Source organism: Athene noctua, chromosome 22, assembly GCF_965140245.1.
Source record: "Athene noctua chromosome 22, bAthNoc1.hap1.1, whole genome shotgun sequence".
Classification (NCBI taxonomy): Eukaryota; Metazoa; Chordata; class Aves; order Strigiformes; family Strigidae; genus Athene; species Athene noctua.
The window spans coordinates 3,626,911-3,649,068 of NC_134058.1; the positions used below are offsets into that span (position 1 = coordinate 3,626,911).

At 51.1% G+C, this 22,158-nt stretch overlaps 2 protein-coding genes across 6 annotated transcripts in view; one reads left to right on the plus strand and one right to left on the minus strand.

Annotated features, from left to right (window-relative positions):
• Nucleotides 1–586: 586 nt before the first annotated feature.
• RNF223 (ring finger protein 223) lies at nucleotides 587–4,681 on the plus strand. Of its 3 annotated transcripts, none has more exons than XM_074924816.1 (2): nucleotides 587–664; nucleotides 3,826–4,681. In XM_074924816.1, the coding sequence occupies exon 2, from the start codon at nucleotides 3,864–3,866 to the stop codon at nucleotides 4,671–4,673; it is 810 nt and encodes a 269-aa protein (XP_074780917.1). In that variant the 5' UTR covers nucleotides 587–664; nucleotides 3,826–3,863; the 3' UTR covers nucleotides 4,674–4,681. The 3 variants fall into 3 exon arrangements, with proteins under 3 accessions (XP_074780917.1, XP_074780918.1, XP_074780916.1); XM_074924817.1 differs by lacking the exon at nucleotides 587–664 and adding an exon at nucleotides 795–939; XM_074924815.1 differs by lacking the exon at nucleotides 587–664 and adding an exon at nucleotides 3,432–3,483.
• Nucleotides 4,682–8,192: 3,511 nt separating this feature from the next.
• Nucleotides 8,193–22,158, minus strand: part of LOC141969242 (tyrosine-protein phosphatase non-receptor type 11-like) — a 54,695-nt gene continuing 40,729 nt past the window's right edge. For all 3 annotated transcript variants that reach the window (XM_074924812.1, XM_074924814.1, XM_074924811.1), the window contains exons 3-16: nucleotides 20,177–20,371; nucleotides 17,225–17,417; nucleotides 17,002–17,121; nucleotides 16,584–16,697; nucleotides 16,056–16,152; nucleotides 15,397–15,476; nucleotides 14,546–14,701; nucleotides 13,427–13,558; nucleotides 12,347–12,501; nucleotides 11,637–11,704; nucleotides 10,823–10,974; nucleotides 10,511–10,611; nucleotides 8,761–8,880; nucleotides 8,193–8,330 (exon numbers count right to left, since the gene is read on the minus strand). In XM_074924812.1, coding sequence (XP_074780913.1) covers nucleotides 8,796–8,880; nucleotides 10,511–10,611; nucleotides 10,823–10,974; nucleotides 11,637–11,704; nucleotides 12,347–12,501; nucleotides 13,427–13,558; nucleotides 14,546–14,701; nucleotides 15,397–15,476; nucleotides 16,056–16,152; nucleotides 16,584–16,697; nucleotides 17,002–17,121; nucleotides 17,225–17,417; nucleotides 20,177–20,371 — 1,648 coding nt within the window. In that variant the 3' untranslated portion in view covers nucleotides 8,193–8,330; nucleotides 8,761–8,795. The remainder of the gene's footprint in view (nucleotides 8,331–8,760; nucleotides 8,881–10,510; nucleotides 10,612–10,822; nucleotides 10,975–11,636; nucleotides 11,705–12,346; nucleotides 12,502–13,426; nucleotides 13,559–14,545; nucleotides 14,702–15,396; nucleotides 15,477–16,055; nucleotides 16,153–16,583; nucleotides 16,698–17,001; nucleotides 17,122–17,224; nucleotides 17,418–20,176; nucleotides 20,372–22,158) is intronic.

Consider the following 22,158-nt stretch of genomic DNA (forward strand, 5'->3'; position numbering starts at 1 on the left):
TCCTTTGAACCACAAAAGGTTTGCAGGTTGAGTAATATTTCTCTATGTCAATTACTACCAAAAGCTGCGAAGAATAAAATTCCTTCTCCGTGACAATCCAGACAGTATTATTTTGAACAATTGTATAGGTGCTTGAAGCAGACATATAATTGTGTGGAGTGGTTAGATTAATTTATAAACAGCTTTCGGGCTTTCAAACTTATTCTGGATTGCAACATTTTTTTTCTCAGCGAATCACAAGAAATTCGACTGTCAGAATCTTGTTTCTGCTGTTAATCTAAGGCGCTTTCAAATTATTTGTCCTTCACGAAGAACCAAGAGAACAATAACTGCTGTTTTTAGGTGTCCCGAAATAGGATTTGCTGCCCTGTGAAAACGTGGCCGGTACATCTGCACAAACAGGACCAGGTTAGGAAGAGTAATGAAAAAAAACCTCAAAGCTAGTTGAAGAACGGTGAGAATTTCCCAGAAAGGAGTCTGAAGCAGAAATGAACATTTCTCCCATTGCTTCCCTAGAGCAGAGGCAGGCAGGTGTCCTTGCAGCGCTGCCCCTTATCAGGAGCATTCCAGCCTGCCCTGTTTGTCACAGAAACCGGCCGGAGCGGGAGCGCGCTCGCAGCCAACGGAGTGATTCAGTGGTGATGGGGAAAGGCAGGTGGAGCAGGTAAGTCACCTCTGGACAGGAAGGTATAAAAGATACTTGAATTACAGCGGCAGGGCCACTTGTGCACGGGGAGCTGTTAGAGGTTACTTGTCTTGCCAAACCTACCGTGCTTGGAAACAACTCGGGAAGCTACCGGGGAGCTCGAATACCAGGAGGCAGCTTATAAATACAAAAGACCATCAGCCTAAGACTATCCTCTGGAGAGAAGACTCTTCAGGGGTAGAAATCAAGCGCCCAGAACATGCTTTTCTCCTTCTAAACAGCACTCTGAACAGGTATTTATAGCCTTTAATCTGCTGTACACCTCTTAACTCGCTGTGTATTCAGTTGTTCTGAGTTAAAGATACCATTAGGGAATCATATTACAGAACAGTGTTGGCCACTATCTTAACTGCATGTTCTCTTTTATCTGGTTTTATGGCGTGGAAATAAGTTTTCTAGAACTTGTTGGGAAGTAAAAAGTACTTAACTACTTAGTTTTAAATCTGAGTTTAAGTGTCTCTCCTGAATGGTTTAGTTATTTAGTGATGTTCCCAAAGTTTCTGGAAAGCCAGGGGAAAACAGCTAAGAAAACAAGGTAAAGAGCTGCAGGGGCTGAGGAAATGCAGTGTGACCATGGAGGCCTGAATAATTGAAGGTATTACCTTATATAAAAAAAAAAAAATTACGATTGTGGAGTGAAAAAACAAAACAAAACAAAACAAAAACAAATGAGAAAAACAAACAAAGCCTCCAAGCCCTAACTAATTCTACCAAGACTCCACACTGCATGTCTGCACTGGGACTCTCCTGCTTTAGTGACAGGCTCTCCTTTAGTGCCCAGGAGAAGTCTCAGTCCCCGTGTTAGCTGCTGCCCAAACCCAATTTAACTTTCTGAGCATCAGCACTATGGCAAACACACCAAAAGGCACAAGCAGCAGGCCGAGGCTGAGAAGGAATTCGAACTGTCTTTCCCACGCTTCGGCTCTGTGCCCTTCTCGTCACATCTTCCCAGTTTAAGTCAGCTACCTGGGTCACGTTTGATCAAGGGGCCACATAATACCAAGATGTTGATAAAAATAAGTAGGCTCTGAATTTATTAAAACTGCCAAGCGTCTGTAGCATCACGGTCATCTTTAGCAAAAGGGAAAATGTGGGCAAAAGCTTTTATTTTCATTTAAAAGCAACTGTTGTGAGTAAACTTCCTCAAGTTTACTGTCAAGATACTGCTGTTGCTATAGCTGTTGTATTACAAACCAGTAAAAACCCCAACAGAACAGCGTTTTCACGCAGGTTATGAAATTACTGTTTGCGTAAGCAAAGGCTCTCTCTTTCTGAGGTTACCTTCTGCCACCGGTTCTGCTGCTCCTAATTTCTGACACACTCCAAGCTGAGGGACTGTAAAGAACTGGGGACAGAGGATGGAGTTTTGCAAAACAAGATTTAGTACAAAAAAAACCCCACCAGGGGTTTCCCTCATCTCTGTGCCAATTTGGGCTTAGATTTGTAATTCATCAGCATCTGCCAGATTGTGCTCACACATGCACAGTGATCTATAGCCAGAAAAAAAAAAAAAAAACACCACCATTAAAAAACCCCCAACATTACAAGTTGCTGAAAAGTGCAGCTAGTCTGTGACTGAAAACGTAACTTGAGGAGAGGCTTCACTGAAATTTATTTAGAGTAAGAGAAGAAAAAGAAGGAAGGCTTTTAAAGTTGGTTTCAGCTCTGGCAATAATAGCTGTGATGGGAGAGAGGAGAATGCTTCATACCTAAATAATGCAGAATTTTTTTGTGCGAGGTGAGGAATACGTGGTCTTTCTGATACCTTAAATTAGCCTTTTCTGTTGAGACGTGGAGTCTCTAGCCCATGCTGGTGAGCCATTGCTGGATTGACTGGAGACCTATAATTACAGCAGCAATCTGAACATTTCTAGCTTGTCATCGGTAAATCTCCCAACACAAAGAATCAAGCCTAGCTAGTTCAGTGACACATCCTAAAAAAATGCTCCCCAGGCATACGGCATCTGGGCTGTTGCTGGGAATTTCCTCCAGCTAAACACTTGCTTTCAGGTAAAAGTGCTCAGTAGCTGAAAAGTCCGAGTATCAGAGTGCAGGTGAAGCTGCAGGTCTAGCCTAGATAACTCAAATTCAAGGTAAGACTGACGTTGCTCAAACGGCTGGAGTAAGTTATAAACCAATTTGCTAAAATTGGCATATTAGCCGTTCAACTCCAGGCTCCTGCCTGCCCACCACAACAAAGCAGAGAGCACAGGGCAGCACACAGCAAGGCTCAGGGGCTGAGGACAGGGAAGAACTGTGTTTCCCCAGGGAAATCAGAGCTACAAGGAAGCAGTGGAGAATTCCCCTGGCGCTGGCACCGCGGGGCCGTTTCCTCCAACATTGCTTTTCTTGCTGTGTCATGGTGACAAGACAGAGATGCTTCTTGTGCTGCTTGCGGCCAAGGATGGAAGAAACTTTGCAAGATGACAATGTTTCCTCACCTCCCTTGGGTTCTCCTGTGACATGAGGGGGTTCAGCTCCCACCGTGGGGAGACAAAACCAGGCGGATTGCTGGCTGGTGCCTCGCTTGCCTGCTCGGCAGCGTGCAGAACCACGATTCAAGGCACAAAGCTCTGACCAAAGAGAAGAGATTGCCCCCCCCTCCCTGCTACCTCCACAACTGAATAGTATTGTCTGTCTCTTAGGCCTTGCCCATGCTGCCACCATAATATCTGAGTGCCTCCCAGACTAATAGACTGCCATAGCGAGGTCCCTACTTGACCTCATGGAGTCTTCTGCTCTCCTCCCTGCTCAGGTGTCGGGGAGCACCACCTGGGGTAGGTTTTTGTTGTGTATTTTCTGCCCAGAGGGAGGCATGTATGGGGAGAGACTGCACCCATCTATAACGCCGTGGTGGTTCTGGTGAAAAGGCTTTGGCTGGACGGTGGATCTCTGCTGGTTGCTTGCTTCTTTGCAGGATGTTTGACTTTACCTTCGGAATGCAGCTTCGAACAGGCTACCTGTGTCGTTCTCACCTCTAGCAGGGATCTACTCCAAGCTCAGGATGCAGTGGAAGTCATGAACTTGCTCTTTGTTCCTTTTAAGGGGTTAAACATAGGTCTGGTGATGGGTGTCTTCACATTGTTTAAAATGAAGGCTGTGCTTTTCTTCTCTTCTAGAGTCTCCCAGGGCTCTATTTATTTCCCCGGGCACCGTCATGTCGTGCTTCACGCAGCTGTGGCACTCCAACACGCCAGCCTCTCCCACCAGCCCAGTCCCTGCATCTCCAAGTGAAATCCCCATCCCCATCAGCCCCATTGTTGTCACCTCCCCAGGAGATGGCAAGAGGAAGGCGAGATCCCCAACCGACAAGCCAGGCTCTCCGAACCCAACGTCTCCGAAGCCAACCTCCCCCGTCGAGTGTTCCATTTGCTTCAACACCTATGACAACACCTTCAAGACGCCCAAGCTGCTCCAGTGCTCCCATGTTTTCTGCCTGGAGTGTGTGGCCCGCCTGAGCACAGGGCTGCCCCCAAACCAAGCAGAGGACCAGCTCCCCTGCCCCTTCTGCAGGCAGCTGACCAGCATCCCTCTGGAAGGTGCCCCAGCACTCGAGACCAGCAAGGAGCTCCTTGCCACGCTGCCTCCTGAACTCCAGCAGGAGAAGGTGCTCTGGATGGAAGGGACCAAGCTCTGCTGCCGTCAGGCATCTGACGACCCGGAGAATCCAGACTCGTGTATCTCCATTGACGTCGCCATGAGCAAGCCAGAAAGTTCAGAGGCCCCCCCGACGGGGTTAGCTGGGAGGCTGTCCCGCTGCGACATGTGCGATGACTGGAAACGCATAGTCCTCCTCTCTGCGCTGATCATCATCCTGTTCTGCATCATCCTGTGGCCAGTCCAGTGTGCCCTGAAGACGGGGAACCTCCGCTGCTTCACCAGGACTGTTGCAATGAGCAGGCCAGAGTATCTTCCCCCTAAACACACCACAGTGGCAGCCCCTGTGACACAACTCCCTTTCCAGTAGCAGCGAGGCAGCCCCTCGCGAGGCTGTTGGCTCCCTCCCCACATCCCCACGGCACGTCGGGGAGGCAGGAGCGGGGCCTGCTGCCCTGACAGCATTCCTTGGGTTTAATGGCAGAGCCCGTGGCCCACTCCCCACACTCCTCTGCCTGCCCTCCAACACAAGCATCCACCTCCAGGAGCTCTGCTGAAATACTTGCCTGCCAAGCTGTCTCCAGCCCAGGAATGCTCCAAGCAGCTGCCTCAGCATCCTGCTGCCAAACTCTCCATGGAAACCAGAGCTTTGGAAGCAGCAGACAGGTTTTCTAGGACTGTTTGCCTCGAGCGGCGCACGGCCGTGTGCTGTCTTGGCTGGGTAACAGGTGACAGTGGGTGCAGTTCCTCTGACTCCCTCAGGGAATAAAGGGCTATTTTTGCAAACTGAAGGTTCTACATGATTATTCCTAAGAGGAGCTTGGATCGGGAGGGTAAAGACATGTCAAAGTCGTATAAGCAGATGAAAATCAAAACATTTCCGTTGTGTTATTCAATGTTGGAGGTGTAAATGCTGCCTCCTGCTGACAAAACATGGATCTACCACAGCTACCCACCTTCTGAGTCTCATTACTCTCCTGATGAGCTTTTGAACAGAAGAGAGTAGCCATTCTACTCGTTTCTCCTAAGAAGATGCTTAAAAATCACTCATCCCTACCTGGAAAGTGATTTTTTTGAACACAGGGGGTGAGTTCTGTTAGGCACACTGACACAGCAGTATAACCCTGCCCCTCAACTTACTTACCAGTGAACTTCACTCCTACTTCTCACAGGGAAACTGTTGCCAAAATGACAGAAGTTCCACCTTTTGTCAGCTTTACCCTCCTAATCTTAAAATGTGTCAGTATTAAGACACAGGCCAGTTGCTTACACTGTATTTTTATTTAATGCAGTGATCTTCTGACAGTGATTAACAAAAGTCTTCATGATTAAGGCGGCTTACAATTAAATGTTTTCTATTCAAACACATGGATGTAAGACAGTATTGTATGCAAGTACCATACATGTATGTATTAAATTATGTTTTATACAATGAAAGGTGTCAATTTGTAGCAATTACTCCACATTTCCCTTCTTACTTGCAGTTGGAGGTGTTCACTTAGCAGTCCTGAGTCCAGCTGCATTCCCTGATCACGGTAGCTACACAGCATGTGCCATGTCTGTGCTCTGGCCCGTGCATCACCTGCCCCACTGTTGTACAATCCTGCACCCGTGGGCAGCTTTATCCTTCAAATTCACACTTACTCTCACCTCGGCGGTGTCGTCCCAGGTGTCCCTTTCTTCTGCGTTTACCTGATTTGACCTGAAAAATGAAAAGCTGCAAAGACTGCTCAGCTTTTGCTTTTTCCTAGCTGGATGAAAGATGCTTCCAGTCTCCCCTTCCAGAAAATCTAATTTGAAATAGAAAAGGCTGAAGCAACGGCAGAAGTAACTCAAGTCTGTTGCTATGCAAAACTTCCATGGAAAGCTGCTGCATGTGCTGTATCTGCAACGCCGTTGTTGTTCAGCTGCAGGCTGGTATTATCTGTGCCAGCCACATGTCTGCAGAAACGACTCCAGGCACTGTAACAACTTCTGCCAAAGTCACTGGGCTTGACAGGGATTCTCACTTGTATCCTCCTGTCCGCTCCCCGTGCTTGCCACTGAAAGGATATCTTCAGAGCACCAATTTAAGTGTGTTCTTGGAAAAAGTGACTCAGCAAGACTTAAGGCAGAGAAGGCACTTCCATTTCACCCAAGGTGCATTTGGGACCAAGCCCAGCAAGTAGACACTTAGCAGAGATGAAGTGCTTTGTCATTACATCTTTGTTACCCTTCAGCTCCCACTGGTGAGACCTAAGGGCAGGGCAGAAGGAAAGAACATCTTCAGCCTCATAAAATCGATTCTTATGGTGGCAAACGGGCCACAGAGATGTTCTCGTGGTTCCAACTGTTCCTAGTAGTCTGTCAGAGCATCCTTGTGGGGGCTGTCCCTTTGCGCTTCCCCTTCTCACCACGTCCTTGGAAACAAAGGCTGGAGGTTTAGCCAACAGGCAGCTGAACCTCTCACTCATGCACAGTCAAAAGGAAGAGTCAAAGCAAGTGAAAACAGGGCCCTGAACTGCAGCATTTGGAGATGGGAGATATTCAGGATGCCCCACTGTCCACACCAGCTGTCAGTCACACCAAAAAGCAAACTACTTAAAAAAGATGGGGCGGGGGGGGGGAAGCCTTGAGAATATTCAACATTTATTAAAAGTGCAATAAAAATAAACAGTTCTCCTGTCCCTGTGACAAGTGACCAGAAAGATCAGCCGGGAAACACAGCCAAGGTTTGTCATTGTGCTTTTGTTCAAGCCCTTCTGCTCAACACGGGGGCACTAAGAGCCCAACCATGCAGGCAGTCCATCCAGTCCCAGAGACCCGGGAGGATTCCCAGCCCCAGCCCCACGCGTGCTCTGGGGGTTCAGGCACGGGCACTCAGACTCAAGGCTCCCCCCAGAGCGTATCTCAGACCCCCACGAATCCACAGGAGGGGTTTCTCTGGCAGGACTATTTGCAGGCTGGAAGAGCAGGAAGCGCTGGCAGTCACAGGACTTACCAACAGAGCTGGGATACCCCACGCAGTGACACACTCATCTTCACGGCACTGCTCAAGTCACAAACACTCCTACAACACCCCTACTCAGCAGACACAACACTTGCCTCGTCATATAGTCGCAAGGGGGAAAAAAAAAAAAAAAAAAGTCACGCAGCAAGGTAATGGCAGAGCTGCATCAAGCTTAGAAGGACCCAGCTCCAAAAGTTCAGCTCAGATTAGTATCCCAGGCTGTTACTCGCTAGGGGTGGCTAATAGCACAGAGCACAAAGCTGCTTTCCTACTCTTCAGCACCCATCAGCTCGGTGGGATCTCGCTTAGCTCAAGGCTCAGACCCACACGGCTGAAGAGGGAGAGGCTCCCCTCTCAGTCCTGCTGCGAAGCCCCGGCGCAGAGCGGCTCTAGCAGGAGCTCGGGCACACACACACGCACGGATCTGCTGCACCACAGCAGCAGGGATTGCTCGGGGTGCTCTGGCAGGGCTGCATAGAAATCTAGAGCTGGTACAGCCAAAAAGTGTGAGATGAAGAATCAACAGAGGGGCAAATACCTGGGTCCAGGCAGTGCTCTCTATTTCTCGCCCTCACAGGCAGCAAAATTACTCCAGGATTTAGTCTAAAAACACTTCTAGCTTAGAAATGATTGACCTAATGAAAACATTAAACTGTACTATCATTTTACTAACACCCTAAGTGGGCAACCCTGGGAAGCTCCTAAGCAAATAGTCGTTTTCCATTCCTTTTAACAATTTATGTGTAAAAAATAAGAATCTTAAATTAAAAAAAAAAAAAATTAAAACTGAGCCTTGATGTCCTAATGAATGTCCAGAGGCACTTCCACATAAATATCATCCTACTGATACAGGGGAGAACGGGAGAAGATCCTTCTCATGAATAAGTTAGGCCAAGGCATGTTCTTAGGCACAGACTTTGTTTCTTAAAGTCAGCTTCTTCCTGGCTGAATCCAAGGTGCTTGGGGAAGGCAAGACGGGCAAAAAAAATTGTCCGCAGTTGCAGAACTTGGAAAGGGTGGACGTAAACACTGTAAATCCTGCAGTCCAAAACAAGAAGGAAGAAGGGTGGCGAGGTTTAGAGCTGGGAGAAAAGCGCATTGATGAGATTACAAGAGCAGAGAACACTCCCAGTGTGTTAAGTCTCTCCTACTTGTACACACACGCAGCGCAGGCTTGTTCTCTGCGTCTGACCAGCTTCCATAACAGCCCAGAGAGCAGATCTCCCCCCTCACTGGTAACACCATAATGTGTTTCCCCGTTGAGATCCTATTGCCCCACTTCCCCCTTTCTCCCACCAGCAGCTGGCCACAGCCACATCTTCGGGCTCCATCCCATTTCACCAAAGCACAGCTGCCTTCCCTGATGCTGGCACGGAGATCTGAATAAGCTGAGCTGAAGAGGAGCTGGGTCAAACGCGATGTAAACAGCCTGTGGTGACTCTCAGTTAACCGAGGGAAGCATTCCTACCTGTACAGCCTCCACACAGCTCACCTCCGGCTCCTTTATCGCCCTGTATTACTCATCCCTGAAACCTTTGGGCTTTTGATGTTAAGGTTCTCGTAGACGGAAGCCGACTCATCATCAGCCCTGTCAAGAAACAAAACCTTGTCATTAACAGCCTCACTGCTCTGGATCGTCTCCCAGAGGCAGGTGGCCAGTGGGAAGTGGCTAATGGCCCAGCCAGCCTTCCTTTTTCCCTCCCCAGCCTTGGAGATAGGATGACAGTGGGTTACCTGCTGTTCTCAATCCCTCTTTTCTCTCCTTCTGGCTGGGCCATCCCTCCTAGGCTCAAATATTACTTGGGGATGGAGCTCTGAACCTTCCTCCACAGATTCTTCTGCCCAGTTTCTGTGGGACCAGCAGATACAGCTCCTACTATTTCCCAATCTTACTTCCCTTACATACCCAATTTCTCTGGATTTTCCAAAATCTAATGGAAGGAGAGGGCTGCTCCAAAGGCCAGATCCAAGTACCACTAAAGCAGGTTTGACAAAGCTGAACTCGTGGGAGCTCTCTGGAACCAACAGCACCGCAGAGCTCAGCTCGCTCGGCTCAGTCCCACACAGCCCTCCCCACCCTCATTTATTCAAAGCTGCAGTTTAAGTGTTGGGCATTTTAAACAGGACACAAATGTTTCCAGAGTCCAGCGGGGAAGATCCCAACTGGCCAGATCCAGCAGGAATTGAAAGGTTCATAATGCAGCGAAGCATCCAGATTTCCCTTCAGCGCTGCCTGAAAGCGAGGTCTTGGCAGTTATTAATGTGCCGCAGGACCGGAGCGGCTCTGCCTGCACCTGGCTTTGGGGTGCTGCGGGAGCCAAGCAGGGCCCTTCCCTGCCTCCTCCTGCCCTCTCCTGGCTCCCAGGGCAGCAGCTGCCTGAGCCCCAGCCTGGAGCATCCCAGCTGCCGGGCCCAGCTCTGGCTCTGCCGGCAGAGGCAGCTCTGGGCACGGCGTGCTGACAGGCACGGCGGGTCAGAGCCACCAGCACTCCAGCGGCGGCCAAACGCCCAGACAATAATACGTGACATCTCTTTTTACCCTCTTCAGGTGGATTTTTCATCCTGCATGAGCCTGGCAACAGCATTTCTGCCTCCACTTTAACACCCACTCCTCTGCTCCTGCCTAGCCATCCTTTCAAAATCGATCCTGCAGTTGATGCTGCCCAAAAGCTCTGATATTCTATAACTGACATACATCCCTACCCACTCACCTTCAACTTAGAACCCCCTGTTCATCACTCCCTGCTATCCCATCAATTGGGGCAAGAACGAAAAACTTAATTTGGGGTATTTTATCTCTGCTTATGTAAGGAACTCATGCTGCTTGGCACATGCTGCCTCTCCACATGGGTGCGAATCCACCTCCCTCCGCTCTCTTCTCCTCTTCCTGCAGATTTTGCTGTAGAACTCAGTGGCAGCAGCACAGTTTCCCTCTCTAGCCCATTCTCCAGAGTCAAGGATGTGGGGCACTACTTGCTAAAGGCTGGGACCTATTTCCCCCTCTCCTTTCCAAAAGCACAAGCACACAAGCAAGGTGAGCTGCTGGCAGCGTGCTGGGATCACCTGTTTATTTTTAGCCCTTCCCCTAGGGTGGGCAGCAAGGTTGCAGGTGTGGGAGATGCAGGCTGGCAAGAGGATAAACACTGGGGCCTCTGCTCCAGCTGCTCTCTCTACAGCTGCAGAAGTTCTTTGCCCTGACAGACAGACATTCTGCTTACACAGACTGGGTCCGTGGTGACGGGGGCTGCCCTTTGGCTCTGCCTTTTTCCATAGGAGAGTAGCCAATATTCAAGTAGTCTCGCTCTTTCCTTTTATTTCTCTGAAAGAGAAAGCAAAGGCAATAAATTCCCACTCAAAGCAGATACAGAAGAAAGCCTCACAAGGTCCCGTATGCCAGCAGGGGAGCGGTGGGGTGGGTTTATTTCTGTGCGTTCAGGGCAGTATTTGAGTGCCAGGGAGAAGGTGGAAGTGGTGTTTGGTGCAGGCTAAGCTCTGCCTTTGTTCTTCCAGCCAAGCTGAATGGAACTCACCTGTTCTTCTTCCAACCTCTTCTGCTCAGCCTCAATGTACTGCTGAACAGCCATGTAAACAAACTTGTACTGTGCCTCTGTCTGCACCATGCCCGAGCGCTGCCTGCGGACCATCTGGATAGTTTTGGGGATGTCGATATCGCAGTCCAAACCTGCTCAACGGAGAGAAAATTAGGTTGAGGGAGTGGGAATTCAGTTGAAAAATTATGTTCTTAAGGCAATTTTGAAAGCTTTCAGTATCTCGCTGCGCAGGGTCAGCGAAACCCCAGAATATTGTGAAATTTGGTGCATCTCTGTGTCTAGAAGATTAATTTATTTTTTTTTATCCCTCCCAGAACACCTTGCATTGAGAATGCCTGAGGCAGGGATGACTTGCTTGGAGCAAGGAGAGAGAAGGGGAATTAGGTTTGTTCTGTGGAAACTTCCTACAGATCCAGACTTACCATCCTTGCAGGGTTTATGAAATACATACACTGTTGCTGAAGAGGGTCTGCCTGCCTCAAGGCTCCCGGATCAGACCCAGAGATACCGAAGGGAGTTCTAAACAGCTCTAGAATGTCAGGTAAGGGTGACAGCCCTTCTACACAGAAGGGTTTGGGGGACTTATTTCTAAAAGGGCTACTGGAGTTACACCTTTACTGAAGCTGTTTCCTCTCCATCCTGCCTTCAATAAAAGAGAGTTGTGCAGGAGACCTTGAAATCGTGACCCCATCAATGCCAACGGGAAGACTCGCTTGTACAAGAGCAGGGTTATCCCATAACTGGTCAGAGCAAGGCAAATGGTGAAAGCCATGAGATAGTCAGGGAGACACACCTTGCCTGTGAATAATATCCACCAGAATATCTATCACTATGATGGTGCCTGTGCGTCCTATTCCAGCACTGGAAAGAGAAAAGAAAAAAAAAAAAAAAAAAAATCATTGCAGGAAGAAACATTGCCCAGGGTTAGTCAGCTCAGCTCCCACACTCATCTGCATGCCTGGTCCAGCCTGGGCAGAGTTGGTCCAGCCTGGGCAGATGCTCCAAGGTAAGCCCAGCCAAATGCTGACCCTTAGCAGATCAGAATCTATCAAGCTGCATCTAAACTGTTAAACTGCAACAGGGGAGGGTGAGAGTGGACATTAGGAAAAAAATTTTTCCCAGCAAGAGTGGTCAGAGAGTGGAATAGGCTGCCCAGGGAGTGGTGGAGTTCCCATCCCTGGGGGTGTTTAAGGGTCGTTTAGATGAGCTGTTGGGGGATGTGGGGTAGGGGAGAACTTTGCAGAGTCGGGCTGAGGGTTGGACTCGATGATCTTGAGGGTCTTTTCCAACCTGAATGATTCTGTGATCTACCAACTCCAGATCAGGCCTGCTCTTCCCTGTGCTATCACCAGTGCGGCTCATTTCCCACGTGTGTACTTATATCCCAGCCACCCGGCATCAGCTCACGTGATGCCCCAGCTGCAGGTGTAACAAAAAAGAAGAGACACGTTTTTATTACCCATCCCCACCGCAGTGCCCCATTGACGGCCCACTGGCTCCTACCTGCAGTGCACTATGATCGGCCCCGTGTCTGGAATGCTTCGCTGTGCCCGATTCACTTGGTCCAGAAAGCTCAGAACCCCTCCTGGCTCGTTGGGCACCCCGTGGTCTGGCCAGCTAAAATACTGATAGTGCTTCACCAGTCTCGGGCGCTCATCCTGCGGGGAGCAGAGACCCACCACCCAGTCAGAAAACCCCTCCTAGCAGGAGGATTCTCTTCTTTGCCAGAGAGGGACCTGGGGGCAGGGATTGACAGATGGCTGAACAGGAGCCAGCAGTGTGCCCCGGTGGCCGAGGAGGCCAATGGTATCCTGGCTGTATCAGCACTGGCGTGGCCAGCAGGGACAGGGAAGGGATCTGAGCCCTGTGCTCGGCACTGGCGAGGCTGCACCTCGCTGAGTGGGTTCAGTTTTGGGCCCCTCACCCCAAAAAGGCCATTGAATGACTCGAGCGTGGCCAGAGAAGGGCAACGGAGCTGGGGCAGGGTCTGGAGCACAGGTCTGCTGGGGAGCGGCTGGGGGAACTGGGGGGGTTCAGTCTGGAGAAGAGGAGGCTGAGGGGAGACCTCCTGGCCCTCTGCAACTCCCTGCCAGGAGGGTGCAGAGAGGGGGGATGAGTCTCTGGAGCCAAGGCCCCAGCGCCAGGCCCCGAGGGAATGGCCTCAAGCTGCCCAGGGCAGGGTCAGGCTGGCTCTGAGGAAGGATTTCTGTGCAGAAGGGGCTGTTGGGCGTTGGAATGGGCTGCCCAGGGCAGGGGGGAGTCCCCGGGATCCCTGGAGGGGTTGAAGAATTGGGTTGATTTAGATCTTAAGGACATGGTGTAGTTGGGAACTGTCAGTGCTGGCTGAATGGTTGGACTGGATGATCTCCAAGGTCCTTTCCAACCTAGCTGATTCTGTGATACTTTTCTTTTTTTTTTTTTTTTTTTTTTCAAAGCTGAAGCAAAGTGGCCCAGAACTTAAGCAGCAGGATCATTAAAAGAAACCCCAAAACCAACCAAACAGAAAAGCCACAGCTCCCTCCTCCTCAGTTCCAGCACCAGCCTGCTCCCAGCACAGCGGGCAGAGAGCAGCAGAGGACTCACCCTGTCAGTCCGCAGGATCTCCAGCTCCCGGAGGTAGTAGCCCTGGGCCTCACGCTCGCTCACATTCCGCACACAGACGCACCCGTATTCCTTGGTGCAGCTCTTGTCTGGCCAGTAACGGAAACATTTGTTCTGTGGCAACATCAGATAGCTGCTCGTTAGGGGAGACTGGGGAGGATGAACCCCTCAACACCTTGCTCGGGGGTGCTGCTGCATTCAGCGGGTGTGGAGCCCCGGTGCAGAGGTTTAAAGGAGATTCATACCCACAGAGCATTTCCTTTAGGCCGGGGATATCCCAGAAAGGGCCATTCCTGAAGGAAAGATGTGATCCCGAGGGGAACCTCCCTCCTCAGCCAGCCCCAGCCTCCGGGAGGCATTGCTTTGCCAAAGGCACAGTCTTAACAACACAACACCTGAGCTGTTGGTCTGGTCGTTGTCTAACTCCTGAGCCAAGCTCCATCCCAAGGGGCTACACAGTCTGCCAGCACCCCTCCTGTCCTCCAGCCCACCCCCTCCTTGCTACAGTGACTTTGCCAATACAAAAGAAGGCTTGTGAGTAGCTACCTTAACCTCATCTCTGCACTCAGCTGCTGCAAGCACAGCCTTGCCCTCGTTCCTAAGCAAAACTGCCAGTGCCAGTCATCATCAGCTCCTCTCTTGATTAGGGAAGGCTCTTCTGGTAAATGGCTCTGCAAGGAATTTCACTGGACTCCTTGGTCCCTACCAACCTGCCCTTAGTGAAACGCATGCAGGTGGTATGCAGATAGGCTGGGCAATTATTTTTGTCCCTCACACAGCTTGCAATTTGCAACATCCCCCATCCCGCCAGCCGCTTTCCAGCTTGCTGTAACAAGCACCAGGCTCTTCTCTCCCTCTGCCACCTGCAATTCCCCAGACCCTGCAAGCAAGTCCCATGGGGGACACCCCATTAATATTTATGGGGTTGGGGAGATGGGCTGCGCAGAGCAAAGTGGTACGTTTCTTTCATGAGGAAGAGCTACAACAACATTACAAGACAGAGGAGAAATGAAATGAAAGCTAGCCAAAGACAACTTAACACTGTTAGTACTAGCAGCAGGTAACTTTCAGGCTTGGGGAAAGCACCCTACAAGTGCTCACCCTGCCCCGCTCCACCTCCTTGGTTGTCATGACAATAACGTGACTGTTCTCTTGGTACACCATGGCCCAGAAGTCATTCACTGTTGTCTGCAGGCAGCCCTGGGTGGCTATATAGATCTTGCAGTGCTCCGAGTTCCTTCCATCTTCAGGGATGCTCTGAGGAGCAAAGGAGAGAGGAAAAACACAACAGTGATGCTGGAGTGGGGAACTGAGAATTGGTTTAGTGCATCTTTAGCAGCAAAGTCAGCATGCAGGATTCCTGAGCTAGCTGATTCTCCTCTATTCGTCAGACCTGTGGACACAAACTGCTCTCATCACCAGCTTCAACAGTTGTCACCAGGACGGCCTGTCTGCCTCCAGGGACCACGGTAACGCACGTTACTGCACAACAGGCTCTTGCCAGCAGGCAGCTGCAGAAGTTGCAGGTGGACATGGCTGGAATGAAGCCACCCTGAAGGTTTCCCAAAGGCTGGTGCTTAAGTGCCAGAGCAGCATTGCTGGACATACAGCTTCAAGCAGCTCTGAGCTTACAGGTGACAATTATAATTTGACCTCAGAGATTATTATGTTCAATGACAGAGAGTCTGGGTCAGTCCCCTAGGACGTCCTGAGCAGGTAAGGAAAGGAGGGGATTGAGATAAACTCTTAGCTAGGGGCAAATAGGACATGGTAGAATGAGGAGACCCCTTGGGACACAGGAGAAAAGCCCAGTGTTTAGCCTGGGTCTAGTGAAAGATACTGGTCTTGACAAGCCATTTCCTCAAGACTTAGATCATTCCTGTACTTACCCACCAGAAACATGGCACTGGGCTGAAAACAGCCCCCCATGATGCCTTTCCCTTCCCAAGTACCTTGATATAGTTGGCGTTGATGTAGTCTGACCCAGGCACGCTCTCATCTGCGTCTCGGAGTGCCACACGTGTGGTATCAACTGAAGGAGAAGAGAGTCCAGAATGAACCCGGGAGCGAGTCACACATGCAGGAGCACGGGTGGGCTTTGCTGCAGGGCAAACACAGCGGCTCCCAGCAAGGCTTTTGTTATCAACTCACAAAGGTAACTACTGCAAAACAGGGTGTAAAAAGCTCTCACAACACTTCGCAGCCCTCCACACTACCTGGCTCACAGCTACGCTGCCAATCTACGTTGGGTGGACATCAGGGATACCCAATGTTGCAGACTAACCTGAGCTCAAGTTTTCCAGTATTTCCTTTGGAGGCTCTAGCCCTGCTTCCACATGACTTTTGAACTCCAGCTGAGCTCTGAAGCATATTTGGACTCACAGCACAAAGAGAGGAGAGCAATTTTATCAGTTTCCCATGCAAAAGGGAAGGACCAGGTTAGAAAGGGGATGGAGAACACCATGAACTAACTGGACCGTTCCACTAGACCAGCGTACACCTCTTCCCAACTCAGCTATGATCAGAAAAGTCTGCAGGGTTAGCTAGCCCCAGAAAAGGCTGCAGAAATGGTGCTGAAAAACCACCAAACCAGTATTCAGCATCTCCTTACAGGGAAGGATGTTCTTGTAGCGATTCTTAGCCTTGTTCTCGGGTCGCTGTCCCTCCTTCCTGGGGTAGAGGAGCTTGCACTCTTGCTGCTGCAGCATCTGTGGAGCAGACCACAAAAGAACAAACTGTTCTGGGCAGACAAAGGGAATAAGAGGCAAAGGAAGGGCTCTTTTGACTAGCTGCTCAGCTTCCTAATGCTGAGAGGAGCAGAGGGAGTGCCGGCAGGAAGGGAAAGGGAGCCAAGAAGCAGCTTGATGAGAGAGTTAATGGGGGAAGAAGGCACAAATCCCTGCAGGAAATAAAAGGCACGCAGTTCTAGGATGAGGAAGGAGAAACTGCTTCAGACACAAGAAAAAGCAATGAAATAAAAGGACCAGGAGGTAACTCAGCAGAACACAGAAAACAGGGAAAGGAGAAACAGTGTTGAGAAGAGGTCTGCAGTGCTGGAAAATCATGACAACTGCCATGCAAATATGATATTCTTCACCCACAGGCACAAGAGGGACAGAGGCACGGGAGCATTCTGTACCTCAAACTCTTCCCAGAACCCTTGCTTGGCCTTCTCACTGTGATCTGCCATTTTGTTCAGCTCCTTCACTCTGTTTTCAATGTTAGCTGCATTGATGCGTGTGGCATTGAATGGCTGAAAGACAGATGAAGACAGAATAGAAATCACTTTCGGGAACAGAAAGACAGATAACTTTCCCCTTGAAAAAATCCAATTCCTGAATCCCTGTGGTTATTGGCAGGAGCTGGGTCCATTCCTGAGGCCTTGAGTGTGGGGACAGGGATGTCTCTGGCTAGTGTGAGCCTGGACAAGCACGACAAGTAGCCAGCGGGATGTTCTGGGGGCAGGGAGCATCCAAAGAGCAGGGGCAGATCTGTGCACTCCCCCAGGAGTTTGGACAAGCCCAGAACCGACAAATATGTGCTAGAGCAGCTACTACCTGCTTCAGATGAACCACAGCTCCAGATTTCTCCACCATGGGGTTTTTCTTATAGTGCTCCACCAGGTCTGTGAGGGTGTCAAACCTCTCTCCTCCCCCCACGTCATACTTCCCGTCTGGCTGCAGGAGAGAGTGACAAAACCACGGTGAGACTCGAATGCTCCCAGCTGGGTCACCCACCCCGTGCCTATCGCAGGGTGAGAGGGGACCAGACATTTCCCACCTGGTAGTGGATCATCACGTGGGTCACGTGCGGTTTCCGGTCCCCAGTCTCCATCTTATCCTCATTTGTCAGCACCGACAGTACAAAATCTCCTGGTTTGCTCTGGCTCTCCCGCACCAGGAAGCTGCCTGGTTTCCCCTTCTCTGTCAAAAGCTTCTCTGCCTCCTTGCCCGTGAGGTGCCCATGGTACCACCTAGGAGCAGTGGTGGAGAGCAAGGTCAGCTCAGGAACGTACAGAGCACCGCCCTTAGCCACGAGCTGCCCTCACTGCTGGGGATGGTGTTGGCAGGAAACTCATTTCTAGGCTCCCAATCTGACTGCTCGACCCACTGGCATCACACCAACTTGAGTTAATTTAGAAACATTTGCCAGTGACTTCCCTCCCAACACTTTGCAGGGTCAACCTTAGCCTGAGGCTGGAAGTGTCAGGACTTTGCTCAATCCTCCAGCCAAACGTGAAATGGCATCAGTATATTAACCTGCCACGTGATGTATGACAAGCACTGTCATCTAGGGACAGGGTTCTGACAAAGCCGTAAGAACACGATTCCAGCAGTTCTCACTTGAAAGTGGTTACGTTTTTCTTTATTTTTTAATATGGAAGAAAAAGAACGTTTGGAGTCAGCAGGCTGTATTCAGGCTCAGACACGAGCGTGGACAACACCGACCAGAAACAAGATGCTCTGACACAGTCTGGGAGGGATTTTCAGCAGGGTCCTCCTCGCTGTAGTTACTGCTGCTCCCCTTCCCGGTCACTGACCTCAGCTCAGGTCTGGCTGAGGAAGAGCAGAAGCGCCCTGCACGTTCACCCAAAGTGGCAAAAGCGGGTTCCCCACCGTGCCCAGGAGGCCTCTCCCCCTCCAACCCTGCCCACAGCCGCTTCTCCGGCTGGTAGTGATTACAACGTGCAGAGGTTTGTGCCCAGCTCTTCCCAAGCCTCACTGTGTGGGCACGAGTCGCTCCACCTCCCCGTCTGCCTACATCTTGCACGCCCGTGCCCCTTTCTCCATCTAATCTCTCATAATCCTTTCTCTTGACATACTTACGCCGCAGTCCCAGGGAAACGCAGGCTGTCTTTGAACTGACTCGGTCCGAAGCCTGGAGCAGCCCTGTCACGATGCCTTGGGCTTGAGCACACAAACCAGGCTCGCACAGCCTTTGCTGCACAGCAGCTCGCCAAGGCAGCACGTCTCACCCACCCGGGGCAGCCGTGCCTCATGGGCCAGCACACAGCCTTCCGCAGATACAAATAACAGTTTGGAGCGAAGCAGAGTTTCTTTTTGCCTCGGAGCCTTCAATCCTCACACTCCGTCAACACTCAGCAGTGGCTCTGGGCAGATGCCACAGGTCCCACTTTGAAGATGCTGGCTCCTGGCCTGCCAGCCAAGCTGCCAGGAATTCAGAGACGCTCAAAATAACCTTCCAGGGGCGATGCAATGGCATCACGTCATGTCTCAGCAACTTTGTCCCAGAGGACGAAGTTTATAGAACAGCAGCCAGTGATGCTGGGCCTTTTGAATCCCGACTCAGCATGCTATAAAGGCAGCCACTGGGAAGACCTCTACAGAGGAAGACTCCTTCTTGCAGGCCTGAGAAGGCATTAGGATCACGGGGCTGCACGAGTCGTGCTGCTCCGGAGGGCAGAACGACCCACTCTAGTGAAGTTTTCAGGCCCAGGTCTTAGAAACGCTGCTACCCCGACACATCCCGCTAGATCCTGACACCACCATGTTTCATATATTTAGAGGACTTGGACCCTTTTCCCTCCCTTCTCCTTGATGCCACCAGATGTGTGGTCTGGAGTAGAATCTTTACGGAGCTTCCTTGCCAAGCCAGACTTTCCTTGGCGGGAGAAAAGGGGGAAAACCCAGCTGAAAGGGGGTTTCCACTTTTCCAGAGCTTCTGCTAAACACGAGCGGCCACCCGGCTGCTTCTCACACCACGATCTGGAAGGAGCAAAGAAACCTCCCTGGCAACAAGGGAGCACATGAGCTGGAGGGACTTCCCAGCGCCTCGGCCCAGCCGGCTCACATGACGGCGTGGAGAAGAGCGTCTCTGCTCCATTTCAGGAACTGAGACTAGTCACAGCTTCGCCTTACCCCAGCTGCTAAAGTTAGAGTTAGTAGGGGCTGCTTTGGCATCGCCAGCCGCCTGAGCAGGCATTCCCCTTTCCAACCCACCGTGTCAGCCGCTGCCTGTGACACTGGGGAAACTGAGCTGGAGGAAAAGGAAAAAAAGGGGTCACTGGAGCGTCATAGATGAAGGGGAGGGAAGAAGGTCACTAATCGGCCGGTGGAAACATCCTGAATAGCCCAAGGCAAGTCGCTTCTTGAAGCAAATCAGCCATCCCCATCCCCACCAGTGTGCTGCTGCTGGGATGAGCAGAGGTGGCAGACTGAGATGGAATGGGGGAAGACTTTTTACAGGGCATTTCCACCAGCGTTCTGCAGGCAGAAACGTCGCTTGCAGGTGTTTTGCTTCTTTTAAAACCAAAGCTGCCTCCTAGGATACACCTGCAGGACCCTTTGCAGATGGACTCACACTGCTCATGTTGGATGGGGCTCTGAGCACCCCGATTTAGTTGAAGATGTCCCTGCTCATTGTGTGTGTGGGTTTGGACTAGATGACCTTTAAAGGTCTTTTGCAACTCAAACTATTCTATGATTCTACACTTCTATGTTCCCTGTTGCCTAAAAGCTACAGAATATCTGCAGCAAATACCAGCTTCTGTGCCTTGCTAATGTTCCCCGGCCAGCCTCTGGTCACACCTGCAGGCAGAGCAGCTCGGGAACCATATCCCAGAGGTGTGCAGCTTTTGGGTCATAAAAGCAAAATCACACCCAGACACACTGTCTCAGGCTCCTTTCCAAACCCAGGCCGGCAGGTGGTCTGAGCCATCTGGGAAGGCAACATCACCACCACCAGGAGAGGCTGCTGGAGAGCGTGGCTTACCTCTCCGAGGTGGGGTCCTGGCAGTTGAGGGGGTACTTCAGCTCGATGACATTGCTGTTCTTCTCCCGCAGCAGCCCCTGCTGCTCCGTGTAGTACTGCACCAGCTCTGCAAGGGTGGCAAACTTCTCCCCTCCGTAGAGGTCATAGTAATCCCCCGTGTTCTGGATCTTAATGTGTGTCACCTCGTCGTTCCTTCTGAGGAAGGAAGGCAAACAGGATTGCAGGTGTGAGAGAATGGAAACCCACCAGTGGCCTTCAGAGTCCAGATGCCTCCTGGACACCACCCGCCTCTTTAAGCTGCACCACGTGCTCTCCGTTCACTCGGCTGCTGCTCACGCTGGCCACGCTTCTCCAGCAGGGGAGGGATGGATGGATGCTCCTTGGCCAAGGTCACTCAGCCAAGAAGTGACTCTGCACCTCGCAAGCTCCCAGCCCGCTCTGCTTCCCAGACCACCTCACACACAGGAGGCGAGTAATTCCTCCTCTGCCATCCCTTCCACTTCCTACACTCCTTACCCTCTCAGCTGGATGAAGCTCTGATCTCACGCCGGTTTACAGTGAACAGTTTTCTATGTTAGCATCTAATTAGTTAAAAAAAAAAATTAAAAAAAAAAAAGGAAAAAAGCCACCCAAACCAACACATTTCCTGATATTTGCAAACCCTATAAACTGTACCAAAAGGGTTAATGTTTTTCCCCCTGCAGTGGTGCCCTCCAGACTCAAGGGGCTGGGTGCCTTTATCAGCCTGTTCCAAGAGACCCTCAGCCCAGCGGAGCCCAGTTGCCTTCCTCAGAAGGCCACATTAACCTCTGAGAGGCAGGTTAATTGTATTTTAACACACTCAGCAGCAGCCCCCCGAGCTGGGGAGACATGGCTGGAAGCCTGTTGCTTGATGGACGAGCTGGGTCAGAGAGAGACTCATAAATCTGGGCAAACTTCTAGTTCTTTACGGTGGGGAGCTGCTCCCCAGCTCTCTCCATTTGTTGCCAAAGCAACCGTGACAGTGAGATGCAGGAGACTCAAGGTGGGATAAGCAGCATACCAGGTCGGACAGAAAAACCATTTCACAGAGTGAAGATTTAGAAAAGATACAGTGGTCTGTGCACGAGGTGAAATGGAAGGAAGAGCTGGACCGTGGCAGGGGATCTGGGGGGACTGCCCCCATTTCTGCTCTTTCTGCAGCAGGGTACAGCCCCCGTGGCAATGCAGTGAAAGACCAGATATCCGGATGCTATCGGGTATCCAACCCAGCTCCACAAAGTCATCTCCTGGGCTGTAGGTACCGCCTACCTCAGCGTCTGGACCCTAACGCTTGATTTCAGAGCGATGTTAAGATCTGGCCCTCAAATGCAAGCGGTGGCAAAAGGCTCTGCCTGCCTCAGGGGAGCTGTGGGAACACAGCCCGGCGGTGTCAGCGGGACGTTCCGTGGCGCTTCTCACTCGCTAAGGTTCCCGGTATCACGCTGTGTCTGCACAGGGTTTCCAGTGGTGTCATTTTATTTAAAGACCTTTATGCAAATTCCTCTAGTCTAGACAAGCGCTTGGAGCAGCACCAAGGAGTTCTCCTCTGGCAGAAAGGAGGCGGCTGCTTTTCCATCCTGCCTCGCACGTGCAAGACGGACACCTGGCTCCTCAGGTGAGGTGAGGAGCGACCTCCTCCTCCTCCTCCCCGGTGCCTCCTCCTGGATACCACCTTGACCCACGCGCTGCAAGGGTCTAGTGGAAATCCACCTGGGAGGACTCTGCTGACTTTGCCATAACTCACTCCCCCAAAAGCAGAGGCCATCCAATTCCGTGAGCTCGAGGCCGTGTACCTGCGGGACTGTGGGATGAGGGGTGAAGGGCACTGCCACCCCTGGGATGCACTCACGTTGCCCATGGCGTGGCTGCCTTTATGTAACTACTGCCGTGGGTTTTGCTCTGTCTTGGGGATTTTAACAGCAACTTTTGGCAAGCGAGGGGCTTGTCATGTGCATGAGCAG

Excerpts from the sequence above, each read along its gene's own strand:
- RNF223 (XM_074924815.1), top strand. The coding sequence starts at position 3,432 with ATGGAGTCTTCTGCTCTCCTCCCTGCTCAGGTGTCGGGGAGCACCACC. Across the intron at positions 3,484-3,825 it reads GTCGGGGAGCACCACCTGGG|AGTCTCCCAGGGCTCTATTT; the intron begins GTAGGTTTTTGT and ends CTTCTCTTCTAG.